This window comes from Malaclemys terrapin, chromosome 1, assembly GCF_027887155.1.
Source record: "Malaclemys terrapin pileata isolate rMalTer1 chromosome 1, rMalTer1.hap1, whole genome shotgun sequence".
NCBI classification, from domain to species: Eukaryota; Metazoa; Chordata; order Testudines; family Emydidae; genus Malaclemys; species Malaclemys terrapin.
This window is the reverse complement of record NC_071505.1, coordinates 246,775,299-246,793,289: the sequence shown is the minus strand read 5'-3', so window position 1 is coordinate 246,793,289 and position 17,991 is coordinate 246,775,299. Positions and strand designations below refer to the sequence as shown.

The following is a 17,991-nucleotide window of genomic DNA, read 5'->3' as shown; positions in this document are numbered from 1 at the left end:
GCTGTCTATGCTGCACACTTTACAATGCTGCAGCTGTGCTGCTGCAGCCGCGCCATTGTAAGGGAAGCAGAGTAGCTGCTCTTTGTCACTGGGAGAGAGGTCTCCAGGTGACCAAATAAAACCACCCCCAATGAGGGGTGGTAGCTTTGATGGGAGAGCGGGTCCCATTGACAAAGTGCTGTCCACACCGGTGCTTTCCATTATTTAAAACTTTTGTCGTTCAGGGGTGTGGTTTTTCACACCCCTGAACAACAAAAGTTTTAACCATGGAAGGGTAGTATGGACATGGCCTTAGTCTAGTTCTAGTCTGAGTGGTTACTCGCTAAAAATGGCATTGTCAGGTTGTGTGTTTGTGGTATCTCTATACTGCAGTGAAAAAAACCTGTGGCACAGAGTCTAAGAGCCCGGGTCAGTTGATTCAGGCTTTCAGGGCTTAGCCTGCATGGCTAAAAATTGTAGTGTAGATGTTGAGCATGGGTTGGAGCCAGGCTCTGAGACCTGCCCCCCTTGCAGGGTTTCCAAGTGGGGGGTCCAGTGGATTTGATGGGATTAAGAGTGCCAAACATTTTCCCTTGTGGTTCAGGTGGCAACAAAAAGGGGCCCCAAAACTCTGGTGGCAAAGTTAGGAGACAATTGAGAGGTTTAAAACTAAACTGCAGTTGCAACCTTGATTTTGCTGAATGTGTCCAGAGGAAGCTTTTAAAATTAGTAGATATATATTTATGATGTAAAATGGGACGGACTGTTTAAAATTTACTTGTAATGTCTACGGTTTCTGAACAATTACAGGAAATCTTAACAGTAATATCGTCAGTTGGTTTTCATTGGGGCTTAATCATGTTACAGTTTTAGCTAAAATATTGATAGAATTAGCACAACTATTAGGGAAGTTAATATTGTGGCTTCTAATGAAGCTTAATGAGACTTAAATGGGAATATGCTCACGTCTTGATTGGATAGATTACTGGAGGATTTAAAAACTTTTTTAAACCAAGATCTTTAAATAATAAAAATTCGGTCTGCAGACTTACTGTGATACAGATGACTTCAGATTTTGTTTATGCATCTTTTCGGTTTCAGACAAAAAACTTTTGTGAGCAAGTATTGCTTTTTAGGATCACTTATTGTTGTATATATTGAGTACAAACGAGCCAACTAAAGAAGCCTTGCAGAGTCATCATGGAAATATGTCAGCCTAGACACACATTTTGCTTGCCTACCATTCCATTAATGATGAAAAAGTTGATGGTATTTTACAAAACTAACCAAAAAATTACTTTCAGTGGGAGAATCATCAAGCAGATTTTTGTAGGGATAGTCTAAGGAAACATTGTATTATGAAACAAATGTTCATAGTTTAGCTGGTGAAAATCTTATTTTCTTCTTGCCCTCACTTTTTGGTGAAACATATTATTTGTAAAATGCCTTTTCTTTTAAAGCTAAAAGCAGACGGCAGGCAAAACCCTATAAGCCTAAAAAGATCATTAAAATGGAAGGAAAGATTGTCGTATATACAGCATGCAATAATGGGAGCAGTTCTGTCATTTCAAAAGATGGAGAACTTTATATGTTTGGAAAAGATGCCATTTACTCTGACAGCACAAGTAAGTTGATATCTGAGACACATTATTTGGCTTCAAATAATGCCAGTTAAGTACAGATGTAAGAGAGACATGTCTTTAAAGTATTGTTTGATTGCATTTATTCGGCATTGAAACATGCCAGTTTAAATGAAATGCTAGAGAAATTTTTGTTCCAATTGGATTATGGTTCTGTATGAAATCACTTTATAAAAAACTTGTACATTTATTGTATTGACTGGGCAGATTAGTTATGACTGTTCCTTCCTTCCTTCCTTCCTTTTCTTTTTCTTCACTATCTGTGACCTTGTCTACATTAGACGCTACAGCAGCACAGCTACAGCACTACAGCTGTAGGGCTGTAGTATAGACACTTGTTTTGTGGCCTTGTCTACATTACAGACGCTACAGCAGCACAGCTACAGCACTACAGCTGTAGGGCTGTAGTATAGACACTTGTTACAGTGATGGAAGGTTGTTTTTTTTCCATAGCTGTAGTTAGACCATCCCTTTGAGAGGTGGTAGCTAGGTCGACAGAAGAATTCTTCCAGCGACCTAATGGGCGTCTATACTGGGGCTTTGTCAATTCAACGACATTTCTCGAGTCTGAATTTTTCACACCACTGCTTGATATAACTAGGTCAACCTAAGCTTTAGGTGTAGACCAGGCATGTGTTTTACTGACTTCAATATTCCATCATTCTCACCTCACCTCTACTCCCGATAAAAAAAAATTAAGTGTTTTTTCAGCAATACTTGTGATATAGTGAATGTCTGATCCAGAGAGAGAAAATGCTGTTCATCACCCAAATGTTTTATATCTAACAGGTTTAGTAGCAGATTTGAAAGGCCATTTTGTGACTCAGGTAGCTATGGGCAAAGCTCATACATGCGTGTTAATGAAGAATGGAGAGGTTTGGACATTTGGCGTGAATAATAAAGGACAGTGTGGACGAGACACAGGCTCCATGAGCCAGGGAGGAAAAGGTGAGCTGCTTGTTTTTAGAAAATAACAGAATAAAAACTTAGCTAAATTTCTTTTTCAAATTGTGATAGAAACAGTATATTCTTCTTCAAGTGATGGTCCCTATTGTATTCTACTGAGGGTTATGTGCATGAGCCCGGTGCCAGAACTTTTGAAAGTAGTACTGTTTGATGGTCCGCACGTACGCCCTGAGCTGCCTTGTGGTTTCACCTGAGGCGATAAAGGGCACATGTTCGAGTTGGAGCTTATACTCTCCTGTCGTCTTTGTGATGCACTTTCCAAAACTTTTCTAAATATCCTTAATACTGTTCATAGTTTAGATGTATTATTTTGTTCTGTATTCCCTTTTTTGTTTTTGTTTGAATTTTTCCTTTTGTACCAGATTTAGGACTTGGGACACCACTTTGGCGGTGTTTCTTGGCAAATGCTCCCCTCTCCCCGGGCCTGGGTACTGGATTATGCTGAAGCCTCTGGAGTTCAAAATCTGTGCTTCCTGCCCTCACTCATTTTCCATCAGTTTGGGAGAAACCCATATCACCTCAAGGTGCAGTATCTGCCTCTCCTTTCCTGCCTGTTCTCAAGAGAATTGAACTCTCCACCTCAGGAAACACCTTATGGAGACTGCCATGGAACTGTCGTCGGATTTTGGCTGGGGAACCGCCCCGTACGTTGTCCTGAACAGGTGAAGAGTGCTTCCCCTGCCATCGGGATCCACTTGTATCCGTGCTAAGGACCCCACACTGGGCCTAACCATGAACCAAGGAAGCATGTGCATAAGCATGACAGTACGTCTTCCTCCAAGTCTAAGAAGGTTTCGGCACTGTCCACGGGTTCTGTCCACGAAGGAGCCACGTGTTCCAAGTCTCACAAGACCAAGTAACAACCACATCAATTTTTGGATCCACCTTTGCTGATCATAGATCCTGTGACTCCACCACTTGTGGCCCGCCGGCATCCTGGGAACAGTCTGTCTCCAGACAGATGCAGTTCCTGTTACCGGCTTCTTCAGCGGAACGGGTACCATTGACTCCCTCCCCTCTACCCCCCAGGGGACATGGAAGCACTTCAGATCCCCATGTGGTGTTTGTGCTGCAAGGACTACGGTCTCCACTGGCCCAGATCCGATCACCAAGTTGAAGGGACCCTTCCCCGAATACGTTCCTGCCGCCTTCATTTCCTACGGCACCGGCATTTGGCAGGATTTCTGACGCCTCTGATTCGGACGATACAGATGTCTGACACGGTCTACCGCTCCTGTTCTGGAAGCACAACTACCGGAAGGTTACGACAGCGCTGTGGCAGTTCCCCACCTTGCCTCACCCACAGAATTGGTATCTGGGACTCCCTCCCTCCCTTCGTCACCACAACCATCATAAGGTAGGCGTTTCAACATGGCACCGGATGATGCACCAGTTAGCCAGACTCCAATGGTACCAATGGATCTGGAGAGGTATCCCTTATCTTCTCCAGATGCAGCTACCTCTTCAATTCCCTCCTCTCCACCAGATGACTGTCATAAGTTCCAAGAATTGCTGCGGAGAATAGCCAATGCCCTGGTGATCCTATTAGAGGAAATACAAGACAGTCAACACCAGCTGCTTGACATCTTACACACTTTGGTAGGGCCACCCTCGCTGATATCAGTGAGGCCATCCTCCAACCCTAGCCACGTGTGCACCTTCCCCGAAAGGGGTTGAAAAAAGGCATTCTATCCCCACCAAAGGGTCAGAGTTCCTGTTCTCTCATCCTCCCCTGAACTTATTGGTCATCCAGGTGGCTTTTGAGCATTCCAAGCAACAACAGCCCTGCTTCACCCCATCCGATAGAGAGGGTAAGAGACTAGATATCATGGGCAGAAAGGTCTTCTCCTTGGAGGGACTCCAATTTAATATTTCAAATTACTTTGCCATCAGGGCTAAGTATGATTTTATTAACTATGGGCAATTGGCTGAGTTTGCAGACAATCTACTTTTGCAAGATTGGATAGTTCTAGGCAGTTGTGCAGGAGGGCAAGTTACTCACCAGGTCCATGCTACAGTGGACTCCTCAGACATAACTTCCTGTGTCTTGGCAGTGGGGATTGACATGCGTAACCAGGATTCCCTCCTCATCTTTGGCTTCCCCAGGGAGATGCAGAAAACTATAGCCCTCCCATTTGACAGATTGCACCTCTTCAGTCAGAAGATGGATGAATTCCTCCACTCCCTAAAGGACTGTAGAGCCACTCTTAAGATCTCTGGGTATTCATACATCAGCACCAAGAGGAAATTCTATCTCCTGCCCCAATCACATTGTTACAGGGTCTCACAACTATACCATTAACACGCCTATGAGCCTTCTCAAAAGTGCTGTAAGGTTCACAGACCACATCTGCCTATGTCGACTGCCAGTCATCTACTCAATTCACCCAATCGTCAAATAAGCAGTATTCGAGTGTTTTTAGAGAGACGTCAGACACTTCATACACCAATATCCATCCTGTGTACCACCTTCAGAGTCCATCTCAAACTCTTTCTGCGTCATGGAAAGCAATAGCAATGGACAAATGGGTCCTAGATATTATCCAGGGTGACTAGGTCATAGAGTTTACTGTGATGCCTTCATCTTACCCTCCTCCACGGTCCACGTGCATGCAACACCCATGCAATGACTTCTTCCAACTAGAGATTTACTCCCTATTGCAGAGGGGAGCTGTGGAACGAATCTCAGACCCCTTTCATGGAACAGGGTTCTACTCAAGCTACTTTCTCGTGTCACCCTCCCCCCCCCCCAAATGGAGGATGGGGGCTGATATTGGATCTTCAACGCCTCAACTGTTCCATTTCCAAACTAAGATTCCGTATGGTCACACTTGCAATAATCGTTCCCTCCCTTGAAAAAGGCCCGTGGTTTGTAACTTTAGGGGGCGGGATAGCCCAGTGGTTTGAGCGTTGGCCTGCTAAACCCAGGGTTGAGAGTTCAATCCTTGAGGGGGCCACTTAGGGATCTGGGGCAAAATCAGTACTTGGTCCTGCTAGTGAAGGCAGGGGGCTGGACATGATGACCTTTCAAGGTCCCTTCCAGTTCTAGGAGATGGGATATCTCCATTAATTTATATTTATATTTATTTATATATGCAGGACGCTTATTTCCATATCGATATACACTTAAGACACAAAAGGTTCCTGAGGTTCAAGGTGGTATCTCAACACCTTCAATACAGGGTCCTATTGTTTGGACTTGCCACTGGCCCTGAGTGTTCACGAAAGTTTTCTCAGTGGTGGCAGCTCATCTCAGATGTCAGAGGATCCTCATTTTCCCCTATCTGGGCAACTCGGTCCAAGGCAGCGGCCCAGGAATCAGCATCCCAATTGCTTCTACTCCTTTTCTCCCCTGAGGTCAGTGTCAACGTTGAGAAATCAACCTCCAATTCCTGGAGTTTATAGGAGCTCGCATAGATGTGACTTCTGCCCGAGTGTACCTTCCACAGGAAACATTCTAGACAATAAGGGAACGAATTTCTTTGGTGATCTCCAACCTTTGGATTTCGGCCAAAATCTACTTTTCTCTCTTGGGACACATGGCGGCCTGCACATATGTCATGCTGTTTACATGCTTACACCTGCACGGCCTTAAACTCTGGCTGCAGAGGGTCTAATTCCCCCATGCACCAGCCGATGAACGCTCTGCTCCACATGCCACCAGAAGTTCTCTCCTCACTTCAGTGGTGGATGAACCCACTATAAGTCTGCTCGGGAATTACCTCTCTCTTGTCCTCGTCTGCCGTTACAATCATAACAGATGCATCCCACATGGATGACTGCATGACACAAAACACATGGACACCATGGGAAGCCAGGATGCATCCGAAGAAGTGGGCTGTAGTCCACGAAAGCTTATGCTCTAATAAATTTGTTAGTCTCTAAGGTGCCACAAGTACTCCTGTTCTTCTTTTTGCGGATACAGACTAACACGGCTGTTACTCTGAAACTTGTCATAAATATATTGGAACTCTGGGCAATACTTAAAGCGTGCCTGGCGTTCCTACTATCCATCCAGGACTGGCCCATTCTTCTCATGTCAGACAACATCACCACGCTCTTCTACATAAATAAGCAAGGGGAAATGAGATCCAAATGCTATGTACAGAAGCCATACGCCTATAGGAATAGTTCATCGAACACCACATTCTTCTGATAGTAGCCTACCTACTGGGCACCCAGAAAGTGATTGTCAATGCCTTCAGCAGAAACTTTGCAACTGACCATGAATGGGAATTGCATGACTCTGTAGTCATGGACATCTTTGACTGGAACCCCCATGAGGTATCTTTTTGTATCCCACAACAACACCAAATGCACCCAGTATTGTTCAAGATGAGGAATTGGAGCCCAATCACAGGGGGACGCCCTAGTCAGGCGACTGGTTGGACTGCACAAACTATGCCTCCTCCCCCTTACCCTTCCTACCATGAGTAATCCACAAGATCAGACCAGAGAAAGCAACAGCTATCCTGATAGCCCCCTTCTGACTTCGCCAATTCTCCTTTGCATGTAGAAGCAACCTCCACTCATGCTTTGGACATTCCCGGAGCTAGAGACTCAACACAATGGCAGGCTAAGACACCATAACCTGCATACCCTTCAACTGATGGCTTGCTTTTTGAATGGACACTGTTCTTTGGCAGTGTGAGCAATCCTTTCAAGCAGCAGGAAAGACAAGATGCTTGTGTCGAGCCAAATGGATGCAGTTCACCTCCTGAGCTACACAACAGGGTCTTGTCCCTGAAATGGTGGGCATCTCACTAATCTGGGAATATTTCCTGTATCTGAAGGACTCGGGACTTGCCCTCAGCTCCATTAAATACATGCAGCTACCATTAGTGCTTTTCACTTGCCAGTGGACAGCAATTCAGTTTTACCCACCCCATAACTGTATGAGTCTGGAAAGGCCTTTTATGAAAATACCCTCCCATTCAGGCTATTTATCCCCATTGTGACTGTAACCTAGTCTTCACCTCGTTGGTGACTACCCTGTCAAATCTATGGACTCCTGCCTCCTAGCAGTCCTTTATCTCGTCACCATTTCATCAATCAGAGGGTTGGTGAACTGGGAGCCATGATGGCTGACCCCTCCCTTCACCACTTTCCATAAAAACAAGATCTCTTTACGCCTTCACCCCAAATTCCTACCCATACCTTTATCTACCTTTTTCCCCAAGCCTCACGCCTCTAATGGGGAAAGAAGGCTTCACCCGTAAGATGTTCAGTCTTTGGCCTTTTATCTTGAGCAGACAAAGCCATTTCAGAAATCTTCTAGGCTTTTTGTAGCCATATCGGAGAGAGTCAAAGGGCAAGCCATTTCCAGAGACTCTCCAAGTGGCTTTCTGGGTGCATTACGTGTTGCTATCAGTTATCGGGATGATCCCCACCTGAAGGGATTTGGGCCCATTTTGTGAGAGCACAAGTAGAAACTACAGCTGCACTCCACAATGTGCCCCTCGCAGACACATGCATGGCGGCCATGTGGAGTTAGGTACACACCTTCTCCACACACTATGCTCTAGTGTATGATTCTGCGACAGATGCATCATTCGGAGCAACAGTCCTCCATTCCACAGTCTCCTTGCAGCATCCTCCCACATACCCTCAGTAGAGTACAATAGTCACTTCTTTGTCACTCGAGGAAGAAAACTAAGTTATTTATCTGTAACTGGAGGCTCTTTGAGATGTGTGGTCCATATCTGTATTCTGAACCCACCCTCCTTCCTCTCTGCTGTGGAGCCAACAAATTTGTGGTATAGAAGGAACTGGAGACGCTGGCGGCCGCTGCGCCCTTTATCTCCTTGGGTGAAACCATGAGGCAGCACAGAGCACGTGCGCAGACTGCCGAACAGTCCTACTTTCAAGAGCTCCAGCTCTGGGCGTATGCACGTAATCCTCAGTGGAATACAGATAGAGACCACACACATCTCGAAGAACCTCCAGTTAGAGGTAAGTAACTTTGTTATTCCTATTGTAAGTTTACATTTGGAGCATATTATAGTATGAAAAGCCAAGGAGGCATAGCACTTCAATGTTGTCTATCTCTTTCTCTCTTAGTATTGCTACATAGTTGACTTTCAGATGTTGTTAATATTCTTCTGTTAAACTAATTCATTATATGTTTTCATTTTGCCTTTTGATAACTGTGTATTGCCATAATATAAAATATGTCAGATGCTTTTCTTTTAACAGTGGCAGCAAGGCATTTATTGGTTCTTAGATTCATTCCTTCCACTTACATTTACGAAGAGGGTATTTACATTTTACAGTACATTTTACAAATATAGCTGAAAGGATTAGTTAACCCAGAGGACTTCTTTAGAAGTGATCTACTACAAATATTAAGAATGAAAAAAAAAATGCATAGAATGACCTGTTTCATAATAGACCCCATTTCTCTCCTCATGTTTGTAGTTCTTCATGTATCATCCCTGTATTACAACCACATTTCACGTTTTACCTTTCTTTTTGACTATTTTTATTATCTGCTGTTCCTGCCACACTATTTAATTTTTTTCTTCTCTTCCAACACTATTTGATCCTTAAGCCTCCTATTCCTAAACTTCTTCCCCTTCTATACTTTTTCTTTAGCCTTGAAAAAGATAAAATATTTTTCTTCCACTTCCCTTTTCTCTCTTCAGAACTCTATATTGAAAATGTTCAAAAATGCAAAACACTTCAGAACATACCATTTTGATATATTTCAGAGTAGCAGCCATGTTAGTCTGTATCCGCAAAAAGAACAGGAGTACTTGTGGCACCTTAGAGACTAACAGATTTATTAGAGCATAAGCTTTTGTGGGCTACAGCCCACTTCTTCGGATGCATATAGAATGGAACATATATTGAGGAGATATATATACACACATTCAGAGAGCATGAACAGGTGGGAATTGTCTTACCAACTCTGAGAGGCCAATTAAGTAAGTGGGAAAAAAAACTTTTGAAGTGATAATCAGGATAGCCCAGTACAGTTAGTTTGATAAGAAGTGTGAGAATACTTACAAGGGGAGATACATTCAAAGTTTGTAATGGCTCAGCCATTCCCAGTCCTTATTCAATCCTAAGTTGATTGTATCTAGTTTGCATATCCATTCCAGCCCATCAGTCTCTCATTGGAGTCTGTTTTTGAAGTTTTTCTGTTGTAAGATAGCCACCCGCAGGTCTGTCGTTGAATGACCAGACAGGTTAAAGTGTTCTCCCACTGGTTTTTGAGTATTATGATTCCTGATGTCAGAATTGTGTCCATTAATTCTTTTGTGTAGAGACTGTCCAGTTTGGCCAATGTACATGGCAGAGGGGCATTGCTGGCACACGATGACATATATCACATTGGTAGATGTGCAGGTGAACGAGCCACTGACGGTATGGCTGATGTGATTAGGTCCTATGATGATGTCACTTGAATAGATATGTGGACAGAGTTGGCATCGGGCTTTGTTACAAGGATAGGTTCCTTGTCAGGATAGGTTCCTGGGTCAGGGTTTTTGTTCAGTGACTTGGGACTTGCCCTCAGCTCCATTAAATACATGCAGCTACCATTAGTGCTTTTTTGTTCAGTGATGTGTGGTTGCTGGTGAGTATTTGTGTCAGGTTTGGGGGGTTGTCTGTAAGCGAGGACATCTGAAACTTCAAAAACAGACTCCAATGAGAGACTGCTGAGCTGGAATTGATGTGCAAACTAGATACAATCAATTTAGGATTGAATAAGGACTGGGAATGGCTGAGCCTTTACAAACGTTGAATCTATCTCCCCTTGTAAGTATTCTCACACTTCTTATCAAACTAACTGTACTGGGCTATCCTGATTATCACTTCAAAAGTTTTTTTTCACTTACTTAACTGGCCTCTCAGAGTTGGTAAGACAACTCCCACCTGTTCATGCTCTCTGTATGTGTGTGTGTGTGTGTGTGTATATATCTCCTCAATATATGTTCCATTCTATATGCATCCGAAGAAGTGGGCGGTAGCCCACGAAAGCTTATGCTCTAATAAATTTGTTAGTCTCTAAGGTGCCACAAGTACTCCTGTTCATTTTGATATATTTCACTTTGTGCCACTTTCAAATATCAGGTGCCTTTGGTATGGCATTTCGGTCTGTAATTAACATATTTAGTGATCACTGTTGTATTTCAAATTATAATGGCAACTCTTATAATTAATTTAAAAAATATCTCTATGCCAGCAGAGGCATAGGGTTTCAGTGGCATTATCATATGATCGAGAGGTTGGGGAAGCAAAGCTCTTAAGTAGTTCCTATATTTGAAGAGGTTATTTTAAGAAAATATATCACAGGACGCTATGATTTTGTTTGGGGTGGGGGAATCTATTTTCCAATGAGCTCTATTTGTTAGTTTGGCAGTTAAGTTTGTCAAAAATTTCATCTATACTGGGCATGCTGCACCTCATCCTGGGGCTGAGCAGGATGTTCCCGGCAATTGTTGCTTCCAGGTATTGTGGCTCCAGGCATGGGAACTGAGAGCAGGGAGAGACAGTCTCTTCTGTGCTTTCAGTGCTCCTGCAGCTGGCTTTCAGGCAGCATAGATGCAGAGGAGGAAGTGCATGACTGAAATGCAAAGGGGTGAGGTGCTGGGCCAGAATGGAGGAGTAGAATGGAAAAAGGAACCTTAGGGTGAGAAGCAGAGACTGTTACATGGGGAAGGGTGAAGACAAATCAGATAAGTAACCGCGTGAGAAGGGGTCTATGATGTTAGAGCTGGTTGGGCAAGGAGCCAGGTGAGGGAGAGTGGTATTGGGAGCTGGGAAGATGGAGTTGGACGAGGACAACCGTGGGACTGGCTGGGAAAGGAGACTGATAGGGATGATGAGTCCAACAGGATGAAGTCTGGGGTAACTAGATGGAGAGACTGGGATGAGAAGGTGGGGAATCCTCTCACTGAATGAGGCAGAACGTCTGTGGAAAAAATAGTATGTGCTCACGTTTTTAAAGACTGTGTCATAATTTATGTGCACAAAATGACCAAATTACGGTTGCATTGGCATCTTTAATTCTGACATTTCTTAATTTTTGACCGTGACTTTGAAACCTTGACGTTCTTTTAACATATTTGATATATATATATATTTAAGTAAAATATAATATATACTACACAGTATATTACAAATATATCAAAATACAAATGAGTACAAAAAGAAAACAAGAAAGAATGAATTAGAAATAAGAACAAAACGATAGACTAGATTTGTGCTTGTTTTCCATATTTTTCTACATATGGCTGTGCTATTAGGGAAACGTTAAAACAGTTCTAGGTCAAATGAGTCAACAGTGTGATGCTGTTGCAAAAAAAGCAAACATGATTCTGGGATGCATTAACAGGTGTGTTGTGAGCAAGACACGAGAAGTCATTCTTCCGCTCTACTCTGCTCTGGTTAGGCCTCAGCTGGAGTATTGTGTCCAGTTCTGGGCGCCGCATTTTAAAAAAGATGTGGAGAAACTGGAAAGGGTCCAAAGAAGAGCAACAAGAATGATTAAAGGTCTTGAGAACATGACCTATGAAGGAAGGCTGAAAGAATTGGGTTTGTTTAGTTTGGAAAAGAGAAGACTGAGAGGGGACATGATAGCAGTTTTCAGGTATATAAAAGGGTGTCATAAGGAGGAGGGAGAGAACTTGTTCACCTTAGCCTCTAAGGATAGAACCAGAAACAATGGGTTTAAACTGCAGCAAGGGAGGTCTAGATTGGACATTAGGAAAAAGTTCCTAACTGTCAGGGTGGTTAAACACTGGAACAAATTGCCTAGGGAGGTTGTGGAATCTCCGTCTCTGGAGATATTTAAGGGTAGGTTAGATAAATGTCTACTAGGGATGGTCTAGGCAGTATTTGGTCCTGCCATGCGGGCAGGGGACTGGACTCGATGACCTCTCGAGGTCCCTTCCAGTCCTAGAATCTATGAATCTATGAATCTATGAAATTTTCCAAGGAATTTTGCATGTACCTGACTTGTACACTTATCTTGCCAAAATTATATATGTAAAATTTGAGCCTTTGAAAGTCTGTCCCTAACTTTGTAAACTGATATATATGTAACAATTAATATAATTGTATGTATCAAAAGGTCCAATTGTCATCTGACCTGCCATTATTTTAACGTTTTCCTTATAGCACTATGTATCTTAACATAACTGATGTGAATTGTTGAAGTGTTTCAATATCTTCTTCAATAGGTTTTGTAGTTGAGAATATGGCAACAGCAATGGATGAAGACTTAGAAGAAGAACTGGATGAAAAAGACGAGAAGTCCATGATGTGTCCTCCAGGCATGCATAAATGGAAGCTGGAGCAGTGCATGGTATGCACTGTGTGTGGGGACTGTACAGGCTATGGAGCCAGCTGTGTTAGCAGTGGGCGTCCAGACAGGGTACCTGGAGGGTAAGTAAATATATTCATACAAATATCTTTCATACAGTATTGTAGATTACAGAATGTAATCAAAATAGATGTTCACTTTACTTCACTTCAGACTTCAGTCTTAAATAGCACTGTATCTAAAGAAAATATTGCTTATCCATTTTTTAAAACTAAGAATATATTTAACTTTTGTGATGGTTTTGATAAACATTTTAGTAAAGGTAACAGGTGACTTAAAATATTTCTTATGTTCAAAATAATTCTCACAAAAGCAGAAAGGAGGAAAGTGTATAAAGAGTATAAACAAACTGTAATTTGGTATGCCTAATGACATTGAATGCTGCTATCTAAGGTACGGGATTCCTGGCTTTGGATATAACTTTTTTTTATTTATTTTAATAAAATGGAAGATGAATGGTTATTGTAAAACCATAGAAATGTGGGGCTGGAAAGGCCCTCGAGTGGTCATCAAGTCCAGCCCTTTGCACAGAGGCAGAACCAAATAAACCTATATCATCACTGACAGATGTTGGTCCAATCTGTTCTATTACATCTGTATTTAAAATACATTTTTATGTAATATTGCTTGTCTTGGTAGATTATGGATAAAACCTCTTTGTGTTCTGTAGAATATGTGGCTGTGGCTCTGGTGAGTCTGGCTGTGCTGCATGTGGTTGTTGCAAGGCCTGTGCTAGAGAGTTGGATGGTCAAGAGGCAAGGCAAAGAGGAATTCTTGATGCTGTGAAAGAGATGATACCTTTAGATCTCCTACTAGGTAAGTGGGATGAAACTGATAAACAGACATTTGCCAGTGGTATAACTTTTAGTCACAAAATACAACCAGCTTCCCTTTTAGAATTTATTGTGGGCTTTGTTTGTAATCAGTCCCCATACATACTACTGTAACTAGGGAAAAATAGCAGTTAGTCAAGAAATGGGTTCAATCCTATCACTTTTGTATGCATTTGGATTTTCTGGTTGTAAAATTGTTTATCTTAATTTCATGGAATTTCTTTCTTCCTTTGCAGTAACACTGCTGAGCTATGGTCTTTCATGACAGTTTTAGTGCAGTAATTTTTTTCCACGAGTAAATTATTGCTTAGACTTTTTTCCTTGGTATTGTAGTAAAGGTAGTGACTGGACCTAACATTTGAACTTCATCTCTCGACTTGCATGATGGCACTGTTTTGATACATGCATTGAACTTTCGCTTCCCCTTGTGATGACACTGCTGGTGTCATCAGGCTGTTCCTCTCCCTCCATATTAGCTCTAGAAGGGAGGATTGCCAGAGGTCTGTTGTCAGAAATTGGAACAGGATTTTACATAAAAACATGGGATGTTCAGTCCCCTCAGCACTGAATAACTTTTCCTCCCAAAATTTTTGGAGAAAGTGGGAGATGGCAGAAATATAAAAATAATTAACTCTTTGGAAGAAAGTGATATTATGTATAACCAGACTAATATTTAAGAGCTGAAGCCAGAAAGAATAAATTTAAAAAAAAATGACTTATCTAAATACAAAGTTTGGGGCCATGACTTCGGATTAGATTTATTATGATAGAAAATGTTTTTAATATTGTATTCCCTGATTTTCCAAGAAAGGGAACGATTATTGCAAGAGTGACCATACGGAATCTTCGTTTGGAAATGGAACAGTTGAGGCGTTGAAGATCCAATATCGGCCCCCATCCTCCATTTTTTGAGGGGACTAGAAAGTAGCTTGAGTAGAACCCTGTTGCGTGAAAGGGGTCTGGGATTAGTTCCACAGCTCCCCTCTGCAATAGGGAGTAAACCTCTAGCTGGAAGAGGTCATCGCATGGTTGATTTTCCTAGTCTCAACTTCTTCCTCTTACTATGGTTTATTCAGGTACCCGTTCAGAACTTAATACAACATGGAGTTAATAATTGGGTGATTTAGTCCAGGACCAATTTTTGGGGTTCTAATGTGTGACAACTAACATCTTCAGATATTTGAAATTTTACTTTTCTTTCCTCAGTGTTCATCTCACCAAGTTCTAGCTTCTTCAGAATCAGAAATCAGTGTTAAAATATATAGCATAACAGTGGGATTTTTAAAGATATGAAATGTTCCAGGTGTGTGTTTTACTGCATTAGTTGAGCAGGAAAGGCAGGCCCCATGATACCTGTTATCAGGTGTACTTGTGATGCCCTAATAGCATTGGAGGGTGCTAGTGTTGTGGCACTGTAATTATTTGCTGCCCGTTTCTGAAGGAGAGATTGTCCTGTTACTTGCTGAAGGGCATAATTTGTAGTCTGGACTACTGTCAGTTTTAAAAAGATGGACACATTAGGATCCTTTATTCTGAAACTTGAATTCGTAGAAATGGCACTGTAGAGTTCCACTTTTGTACTGTTTTTTTAATTGATTCTGCTTAGTTTACAATGAAGAATATATTTTTTCTAACTGGCAGTCCTGCAAATTTACATGTGGTCTGAATCTGAAGATGGATTGTTTACTTATTGTACGTAGTTCTGAAGATGGTTTTGCAGAGCATAAGTAAGCTATTGGAATACTGTGAACACTTCTGTTGATACACAAGGAAGACTAGATTCCACCACTTAGCTTTGTTGTCTTTGTGATCCTAATAGGAGTAAAATCAGTAAACACTTGTGCTTCTTCGAGTGATGGTCCCCCTATATGGATTCCAAACATGGGGGCGCATGTGCGCCATATGCCAGATCCGGAAGGTTTTCCTAGCAGTGTCCATTGACCTGCACCTGTGTCGTATGTCCCCTCATGCTCGCAGCCGAGGGTATAATAGGCTGCGTGGGTCGATGCCTCTCCACTTCCCTGAGTCTGAACCCCCGTTCCTTTGCACTCTTAGCCTAGCTAAGAGTGGCCTTTTCATCCATTCTTGTACATAGTTCTAGCTAAGCTGTTTGTGTTCTATACTTGTTTTATCCTTAGATATAGTTAGTGTAGTTGTTCCCCTGTTGGGGACTCCCTCCCCGTTGGGGACTGTGCTGTTCATTCCCGGCTTTAAGAAATGTGCCTCTTGCCTGCACTCATTCTCCATGAGTGACAGGCACCAGCATTGTCTATATTGCCTCGGCAGGGCCCACATTGCAGTCAGCTGTGCTATCTGCAAATCCTTAATGCCCTGAACATGGGAAGCTCAAGAACTTCACCTCCGGAAGTTCTTGATGGAGGAGGCTATGCTCTCCCAGGTGCCTTCAGATCCGGGACCAGCAGAACTGATGGTGAAGCATCCATCACTGGCATTGAGTGCCCTTCCCAGCACTTCCCAGGCACTGGATCCGTTGGTACCATCCTCCCCTCGGATGAACCTTTGCTCCTGCTACCAGAAAGACCCGCTCTGTTGCCACATGCAGTCCTCCAGTACTTGCGGTCTTCTCCCCCCACCCCCTACTTCCCCATCTTCCAAATCTGAGGGCTTCTCAGAGACAGAGTCCTCATTTTCTTCCGTTCCATATCAGAATCTGGAATCACGTCCCAGGTTGCACTATCCACCAGTTTATGACTGTGCTTCAGAGGCCTGGTATTGCTACCCATGAAGCCCGGCAGTGGCCACACTCGAATCCCTACCAGGGATGCCAAGCACCATTGGTCGCCTCATATCAACCATCTCCCATTCGTCCTGCAGCACCATCGATGTACGAGGAGGAAGAAGATATGGAACCAGTACTGCTAGTCTCCACTGCTGCATCTTTATCTCCAGATGAGGCATTTATTCTTTCCTTGCTATCTCCACCAGATGACCACCAATAATACCACATGTTGACGAACCTCATCGCAAAAGTCTGTGCATTCCCTCTGACTGTATCCAGGGTCTGTCTGCGCCTGCTGGGCCACATGGCAGCATGTGCTTACGTAGTCCGTCATGCCAGGCTCAGGATGTGACCCCTGCAACAATGGCTGGTGACGGTCTATTCCCTGTCCCGAGACCCCCCTGGAAAAGATCATTACCATTCCCCAGGTGATACTTAGCTTGCTGTGGTGGTGGGCCGACCACAGAACAGCCCTGGAAGGGGTTCTGTTCGACAACCCCCCCCCACTCCATTGAGTTGGTGTTGGACGCCTCAGACCTTGGGTGGGGGGCGCATATCGGCGTCCTACAGTCTCAGGGGATGTGGTCCCCAGATGAAGTGCGGTTGTACATAAACATCAAAGAGCTACGAGCAGTCCGGCTAGCGTGCGGAGTCTTATTGCCCCACCTGTCGGGCAAGGTGGTATGAGTCCTGACAGACAACACAGCCTCGATGTTCTACATCAACAAGCAAGGGGGAGCATCCTCATTGGCTCTCTGTCAGGAGAAGCTCCATCTATGGGACTTCTGCATGAGCCACGAGATCCACCTGGAAGCTTGTCCACTTTCCAGCGTCAGGAATACGCTGGTGGACCAGCTCAGCAGGGACTTTGCCTCTCACCATGAGTGGTCGTTCCATCCAGAGGTAGCCTGCATGATCTTTCGGGGAGTTCTCCACCTTTGAGTGGACCTGTTCGCTACCAGACAGAACAGGAAATGCCACCAGTTTTTTTTCTCTGCAAGGTCTGAGCAAGGACTCCCTCTCCAATGCCTTCCTCCTGTCATGGTCACGAATCCTGATGTACGCATTCCCTCCAATTCCGCTCATCAGCAGGGCCCTGGCAAAGATCAAGAGAGACAAGGCGCAGGTAGTCCTGATCGCCCCGACATGGCCTCACCAGCACTGGTTCAGCACGCTCATGAGCCTGTCAGTGGCCCTTCCCTGGCCCCTGCCCAACTGACCGGACCTACTGTCACAGGACCACAGTCAACTCCTACACCCTAACCTCGGGTCCCTCCACCTCTCGACATGGATGCTGAGTGGCTGAACCAGGAGAAGTGGACCTGTTCGAAAGGAATCCAACAGGTCCTCCGGGAAAGTAGGAAGCCCTTAACTAGACTGACTTACCTGGCCAACAGGATGAGGCTTTCCTGCTGGGCGTCTGAAGGGGGCATCTCTCCCTCGCGTTCATCCATACAGGTTGTCCTGGACTACCTGCTTCATTTGAGGAACTGGGGCCTGGCA

At 43.7% G+C, this 17,991-nt stretch overlaps 1 protein-coding gene across 14 annotated transcripts in view; it reads left to right on the top strand.

Moving 5' to 3' along the window:
* MYCBP2 (MYC binding protein 2) overlaps window positions 1–17,991 on the top strand; it is a 399,116-nt gene that overhangs the window by 102,767 nt on the left and 278,358 nt on the right. For all 14 annotated transcript variants that reach the window (XM_054011672.1, XM_054011602.1, XM_054011628.1 and 11 more), the window contains 4 exons: window positions 1,440–1,604; window positions 2,409–2,567; window positions 12,773–12,977; window positions 13,586–13,731. In XM_054011672.1, the coding sequence (XP_053867647.1) occupies window positions 1,440–1,604; window positions 2,409–2,567; window positions 12,773–12,977; window positions 13,586–13,731 (675 nt within the window). The remainder of the gene's footprint in view (window positions 1–1,439; window positions 1,605–2,408; window positions 2,568–12,772; window positions 12,978–13,585; window positions 13,732–17,991) is intronic.